The sequence below is a fragment of the Acanthisitta chloris genome, unplaced genomic scaffold, assembly GCF_000695815.1.
Source record: "Acanthisitta chloris isolate BGI_N310 unplaced genomic scaffold, ASM69581v1 scaffold29834, whole genome shotgun sequence".
In the NCBI taxonomy this organism is placed as follows: Eukaryota; Metazoa; Chordata; class Aves; order Passeriformes; family Acanthisittidae; genus Acanthisitta; species Acanthisitta chloris.
Genome location: NW_008670323.1, coordinates 1 through 7,668, shown reverse-complemented (window position 1 = coordinate 7,668; position 7,668 = coordinate 1). Strand labels below are relative to the sequence as shown.

The following is a 7,668-nucleotide window of genomic DNA, read 5'->3' as shown; positions in this document are numbered from 1 at the left end:
GTTGGGGTGCTCTGTTTGGTTTGGGGTTTTAACTGAGTTGTTATGAAAAGAGAAACAGCTGAGAATGATTGTTGTGTGTCAAACTTGTGTAAAACTCGTTTACTGTTTGAGGGAGACTCTCAATTTAATCGAAAATAAGGTGAATTGGTAATGTTTTGGTAACTGAGTTACCCTGGAAAAGCTGATTCCTCTTGGCAGAGGGTGAAACCAAAGGCAAATACATTGGCAAAAGCTGGGAAGGAGTTGGAACTTAGTTCAGAAAGTGGTGCAAGAGACTTAAGAGCATAGGAAATTATATATATATTAGTGTTTAATCTAATTACTATTAGTTCCATAATTATTACATTTAAAAATTATTCTTACTGCTCCCTGTTTGACCCAGGCAGGCAGTACCACCCTTCCAACTGCAATCCTGCTGAGACAGTTAGAGGCAGTTACTCCCTGGTTGACCTGGGATGGGATGGAGGTCCCTGGTTGTGACCTGGGATGGGATGGAGGTCCCCAGTTCTAACCTGGGATGGGATGGAGGTCCCCAGTTCTAACCCAGGATGGGATCACAGAATCATTGATGTTGGACTACACCTCTGAAATCATCAAGTCCAAGCTATGACTTAACACCACCATATCAACTAGACCATGAGTGCCACCTCCAGTCACTCCTGACTCCACCACCTTCCTGGGCAACACATTCCAGTGTCTAGTCACCCTTAGAGAGCAACTGGCTCATGGCTTGGGCACAAAGGGTTATGGTGAATGGGATTCCATCAGACTGCTGACTGGTCACTACTGAGTTCCACAGGCCTCCAACTTAGGCCCAGTGCTCTTCTAGATCTTCATACATGACTTGAACACAGAACTTGAAGGACTATTCAGTAAATTTGCAGGGAGAGACCTAACAAATTAGAGGGCTGGGAATCACCAACCATATGAAGTTCAGCAAGGGCAAGTGCAGGATTCTGCAGCTGGCACAGGGCGACCCTGGATGTATGTGCAGACTGGGGAATGAGATGCTGCAAAGTAGTGCCAGGGGAAGAGACTTGGAGCACTACAAGCTGAAACCTTCTCTACCCACCAAGACTGTTCAAGGCAGCTCTGCTGTTCCTGTCTCAGCTCTGGGAAATGACACAGGTGTCAGGCAGAAAGGACAGTTCACACTGTGTGCTCAGCACTGCAGTTCCTTGTCAGTGAAAGGAAGTGTGTCCAGCTGCTGATGCTTCCTTGGGGTGCATTTCCAAAGTGCTTTTAAACTGACTCTTCCAGGTGTACTCCTGTTTCTGGAGCATGGAATGGGCTCTGGACTTGAGGAGCTTCTAGAGCCTCTGATGTTCTATTTACAGTGCTGTAGACAATGTGCCTCTGATGTTCTATTTACAGTGCTGTGGACAATGTCTTCCCTTCCAGCAGAGTCTGTATCCCTGTGCTCTGGACACCTCGAGGCTGAAGGGAGCTTATGCAGTAGAGAAAACACTTTCAATCTTTACAGAGCTTTCCTCTAGAACACCGGAGAATCACAGAAGGTGCAAGGTCCTTGCAGTAACCTCTTGATCCACTCAGGATCTGCAAATAAGAGAACAAGTTGTTTAAAGCTGGAGGCAGAGATGAACAGAGAAAAGACACAAACTAAACAAGAATCCTGGAGCAGTTTGCATGTATTCACCATGCAGGAATAGCCAATAATTCAGAGGTATCCAAGTCCATTTTTGTCTTGAAATCCCAAGTAATGCCAGTTTAAATTCCACCTCAGCAGGGAACAAAATTAAGCTCTTGCAGAATTGGTTGCTAATATCTTCAACTTGAATATGAACTAACTGCTGGAGCACTCCAGCACAGAGTATGTGCTTACCCAGCTCTCACTGAAATGTGGGATCTACACATCAATTTCTACTTGTAACTGACACCTCACTAATGCCCAGACAACACCAGGACACTGTGAAGGCAAAGCACTGGTGCTTCTTGTGGTAACTGCCTAAAAGAGAACAGTCAGTGAAACTAATTCAAGTTATTTTGGAGATAAAAGTTACCAAGATCTAATCCTGCTCCTTTTGGCCACAGGACATTTACCTTCTGGAGTTGGATGTCGTGCAATGCTGTCGTGAAGCAAACACCTCCTGTACACCAAACTCTGACAGGACTGGTAGGTTAGGAAGCACCTGAGAAAGGACAAGGAGTTTTATCAAGAGGTTTGGGGTCTATTGTTTCATGACCTGCCCCTGGGCCCTGACTGGGGGGCTGAGTTCTGTTCCCAGCAGACTTTGCCTTCTCTGAGTAAAGGCTGTAATGAGCCACATTGAACATGAAAACTAATAATTTATTAGTTCAAGGAAATGAAACTTCCCAAGTGCACCCACTGCTAAGAGAACCAAATCCAATCTGCAATGCTCCCTTTCTCTCCCATGGAAATGGACAGCTAACAGCCAGCAAAAACTGCAGCACAGATAACACAATTCATGACGTTTAGGTGAGCTCTAACAGTGTGTTTAGATCATCCAGAGGAGGATGGAGCAGTTTATGAACCAGTTACCTGAGCCAGATGTGCCCGTTGGAGCAGACAGCCTGTTTGCGGTCGGTGAAGGGAAGGATCTCCTTGCACAAGCTGCAGTGCTCTGGGAAGGTCTGTTTGTTCATTTTCTTTAGGATATGCCCAATCAGCACCTGGGAACACACAGCAGTCAGCAGGGATTACAGTGAGGGGAGGAAACTCCTCACAGGGTACTGTGATGGCAGCAAATGATACAGGATGGATTGAAGTCACAGGAGTAAAAGTGTAAACAACATAAGGCATCAGGAAGTATTAATTGATTGTCCTTCTGCTGTCATCTCCTAAAGATTTCTGTCCCACAGGAGACCTAAAAGAGCAAAAATGTTATCCTAAGCTGCTTTGAAAGAAGTGGTATCACACCACTGACCATCACATCAAGGCTCTCCCTCATGCCTGTCACAGTGGCTGTGCTAAAGCATTCCTGTTCAGAAATCAACTGGATGCATGTCTACAGCAGTCACCTGGGAGCATATTGTTTATAGTACAACATCTAGGCACCAAATTTGACACTTCAGTAGATACCAACCACATCCCAAGGACCTTTGAAATGTGACAGCAAACAAAACAGGTAAAATGCGACTTAGAACTCATCTTTTAATCACTATAAAGAGAAGAATCTTGTTTATATGATAAGAAAAGCAACTTATCCAACCTTCAGTTCATAGTAACTGGATGCTAGAACAACCCAGGAGTTGTGCCAGAATACTTTCCCAGTGAATTACTGATGGCCACATTTGCTTTGAGTCCAGCAGGAAGAACACTACATCAGTGATGGGCACGTGCTTCCTTCCTCTATCTGTCTGGGTGTAATGTAAAGGTTCATTTTTACAGCTCAAGTGATTCAAGGACTTTGGCACTGAAAAGAACTCCTCTCTGCTCAGGTAAAGAGGTACAGAGACACCTGAGCCATTCTTGTCATGGAGTTTTAAGAGCTGTGAGGCTGATGTAGAGTATTCCCACTGAGGCTTCCCCACTTTGTCTCACCTTTATAGTCAGCAAACTTCATTGCCCTGTGCAATCTTCACTAGCCACTGATTTCCTGCCACTAATGCTCACTCTGCACACTGCAATGGTCAGGATACTGTCCTTGCAGTTAGGCTTCTACTGTGGTAGGGAGCACTGCAAGTTTGGGAAGAGTTCCTATCCTAGCCAAGCATTCAGCTATGCTCATTTATTGTAGTGCAGTAAGTGCAAGTGTGCCTGGACCTTCTGCCCTTGAGTGCTGTGACAAAGACAGTCAGCTTGGTTAACTGGATAAAGTTCTGACTCACTGGGTTTAACTCACAAAACACAACCACTTTCTGAACCTCTGGATGTGATCGTTCCACTGAAGGCTCAGGGAGCAATGACAAGACCTGAACAGTCACTATAATTTAAGTTATAAATACTCTCAGAAGTGATCCTGCAGCTCTCAAAATCAGAACTGCAGCATAACTGACTAGAGGAAATGCATCTGAAGTTTAGTTTTGTTGAGATAACAGATTAAGTCAGCTTAGTCACGGAAACAAACATCCCTCAATCAGTGCATGTTCTAAACCCACTGACAGCAGCAGAATAACCACAGTCCTCTCCCTGGTGCTGCAAAAACTCAGGTATGATTACTCTATTGCACCTGATCCAAATCTCAACATCTGTATTCACAGTCCCTCCTACTGCACAGTTTCAGGGAAGGACAATTTAAGCTGAATGCTCTACAGGAGCTGACTGGCAAGGATGACACAATCACAGTTCTCCTTCCTACCCCAGTTGTATTTTCAGGAGGGGGAGAAGGAAGTAACTTGTAACATGGAATCCCAGAGCACAGAGGTGCACTTACTCGTGCCGTTCTGTCATCATAGCCATCATCAGACATTAGGAAGTCACAGACTCCTCTGGTGGGAATGCTGGTGTTCTCTGTAATCCATGTGTGTAGATAAACCTCTCCCAGCACCCGTTTCATGTGTTCCCGTGTCAAGTGCATTTCTACTGCCTCAATCTGTGCCTGTATTTCAAGTAGTTTTTCTTCCATTGGTTCACGGCCTCCAATGTCACTTGACTGATGGAGAGAATCCTCTGCAGTGTCATCTGTGTCCACCCCTCTGCCTGTGTCACACAGGCTTTGTTTGCTGGCTTGTTTGGAAGTTCCTTCCTCTTGATCATCTTCAGTGCTGCCCATCCCAGGGGAATCTGATACCAAGATTTTGGCATCCTCGTGTGAAGGTCTCCACATGGCCTCTGAGGGAGCTTTCTGCATCGACTGGTACAAAATCCTCAGGAGAAACAGCTTAAACCTCCAGAAATAAGTCGAACCACAGCTCTCAATCTTTTTATCCAGTGCCTCCTGTAAGAACTGAGGAATGTGCTTATCCTTGAGGATTTTCCAGCGTACGAGATCCGTCAAGTCCACTTGCCGGAAAAGGTTCTGAACAGAAGACTCCAAGAGCTGTGCAGCTGCTTCCTCAAAAGTCTTAAGGGTGACAAACTGGACTTGGTAGTTCTTGTTGACAGGGTGCAGCCCGTTGGCCATGCCCTCCGTGGTGATCACGGCCAGGTACGCCCCGCACGGGCTCACGGCGATTCCATGAGTCCTGACGGAGCCAAACACCTCCGACAGCTTAATCAGCTGGTGCTCAAACTTTAAAGCAATGTCTGTGAAGATGGGAATGAGCTGCCTCACCTTCCCATCACTGGAGCAGGTGTACACCGTGCCGTTCTGCTTGTCTGCAGTCATGGAGACAATGGGCAAGGAGTGGAGTCCCGTCACGTGGGAATTGTGGACGTTCAGACCAGCTTTGGATATCAACAGGAGACACCAAAACATGTAAGCACCTCTCGCAGCCACCACCAAGCTACAGCTGCATTTCTGGTAGGGGTGGTAGAGGGGGATACATTTGATACTGTGCACAGGTAATTGGTCCATCTCCTGCCACAAGACCACAGGTTGCCTCAGTGTGAAGTAACCTTTGACTGCTTTGAGGTTGACAGGAAGGATCTTCACGGGGCCATAAGCACTCCCCACGATCAGTCCACTCATCTTCCGGTTGTTGTGTTCGTATTCCCACCAGGACAACACGCTGGGGGAACTTATTCCAGACTCTATGGTATTGCAGGAAGTGATTGACTCCTTCCCCAGGAACGGGAGCTGGAATTGCCACACGGCGATGTTCCCGTTCTCAAAGAGCACTGCCAGGAGCACACTGCCCACGTCCCTGCACTCGTTGTTGTGCTTGACCTGCTGCGTGGTGCAGATCCCAGACCACTCCATGCGCACCGGGGTCTGCATGCTGTGCCGACGCTGGAATTCCGGGAAGTCTCCCAGTTCCCCACGGGGAGTGTCACCCTTACACAGTCTGTAACTGGCTTCGTACAGTCGCTCCCCGTAGATCTCTGTCAGGTCCACCAGCTGCACCCACTGCAGCCTGTTGAGGTTGGCGTGGATGGTCAGGCGGTTGTCCATGGTCAGAGCTGCCAGCAGGCACCTCCCGTTGGCGTCACAGCCCAGAGGGGACCAGCTGGAGTACTTGAATCCTCGCATGGGGGTCAGTGACTTCCCCTCGGGATTGAACACTCGGTCCAGCATAAATGTCTGGCTAACTGTTGGATCCACCGAGCTGGCAAACTTCTCCTTGCACTCAGCCACCTCCTTTTTGGGACCAACCTGAAAGATGACAAAAAGAGGTTGTAAAACAACTGTAGAACCGTTGGGTTTTTTTTTTTCAGGAAGGCTTTCCTGAAATTAATTCCCAGTTGAAACAGCACATCCCCTATCACAACCTACACTTCACCGTTCCAATGGTTAATTAACATCACTCCTAAAGACTTAACTTCATTAATGTCATGAATTTGGTATAGTTTGGACTCTTAGCTCTTGACTCTTTGTCTGTTGAACCAAAGAGCCTGTTGTCACACTTCTGGTCTCTTAAAGGTACCTGGCACAACATTTAAACTGTCAAGGATTCGATATTTCAACTCAAGTTGTTCCATATTCTTGGAAAATAAAATCAGATCCATGGCAACAATTATCATTTAATCAGATATTCACCCACACTTACCACCTCAAAGTGTAAAGTCTGATGGTCCCTGAAGGCCAAAGCTAAGGCAGCAAACCAAGGAAAATTCCTACCTAAAATCTTACTGAAATAACTAGTGATGCTCAAGTGATTCTTGGAAAAACCACAGAACTTTAGATTCTCTGAAACCCACTCAATCCTGGATCACATTCCTCCAGGACATCACTGGGATATGTGTTCTCACAGAATCTCCTGAGCTGGAAGGGACCCACAAGGACCATCAGTCCAACTCCTGTTCCTGCACAGGACACCCCAACAATCCCACCCTGTGCCTGAGAACACTGTCCAAACATTCCTTGAGCTCTATCAGCCTTGGGGCTGTGACTCTGGGGAGCTGTTCCAGTGCCCAAACACCCTCTGGGGGAAAAAAACCCTTTTCCTAATATTGAAGTTAACTGTCCCCTGACACAACTTCAGACCATTCCCTCAGGGAATTTCTCCTCTGTGCTTTTAAAACGTATCAAACGCAAGGAGACCCTGCAGTGAGTCAGGGGCTGCCTGAGGAACCCCCAGTGCCTGGGGGATCCCTGGGACAGCCTGTAGGGGAGGGGATGGGATGGGATGTGCCAGGGGTAGGAGCGGGACAGCCACAGAGCTCCATAGGGAATGGAATGGGATGTGCCGAGGGTACCTGCAGGACAGACCTGGTGCCTGGAGGGAATGGGATGGGATGGGATGTACTGAGAGTACCCGTGGGACAGACCTGATGCCCTGGAGGGGATGGGATGGGATGGAACGGGATGTGCCGAGCCGAGGTGACCCCGGGTGGGATATGGGATGGGATGGGATGTGCCAGGATAACCCCGGGATGGGAGACGGGATGGAATAACGATGGGACAGCGTGCCGTGGAGTGCCCCGGAGAGAATGAAATGGGATGGGATGTACTGAGAGTACCCATGGGACAGACCTGATGCCCTGGAGGGGATGGGATGGGATGGAACGGGATGTGCCGAGCCGAGGTGACCCCGGGTGGGATATATGGGATGGGATGGGATGGAATAACGACGGGACAGTGTGCCGTGGAGTGCCCCGGATGGGATGGGGTGGGGTGGGATGTGCCGGGATGGGATGTGTCAGGA

The 7,668-nt window shown here is 47.9% G+C and overlaps 1 protein-coding gene across 1 annotated transcript; it reads right to left on the bottom strand.

Annotated features, from left to right (window-relative positions):
• Nucleotides 1-1,438: 1,438 nt before the first annotated feature.
• GTF3C4 (general transcription factor IIIC, polypeptide 4, 90kDa) lies at nt 1,439-6,173 on the bottom strand. The gene is made up of 4 exons (XM_009073646.1): nt 4,356-6,173; nt 2,522-2,652; nt 2,062-2,150; nt 1,439-1,557 (listed from the first exon to the last, which is right to left on the bottom strand). The coding sequence occupies exons 1-4, from the start codon at nt 6,096-6,098 to the stop codon at nt 1,493-1,495; spliced, it is 2,028 nt and encodes a 675-aa protein (XP_009071894.1). The 5' UTR covers nt 6,099-6,173; the 3' UTR covers nt 1,439-1,492.
• Nucleotides 6,174-7,668: the final 1,495 nt, after the last annotated feature.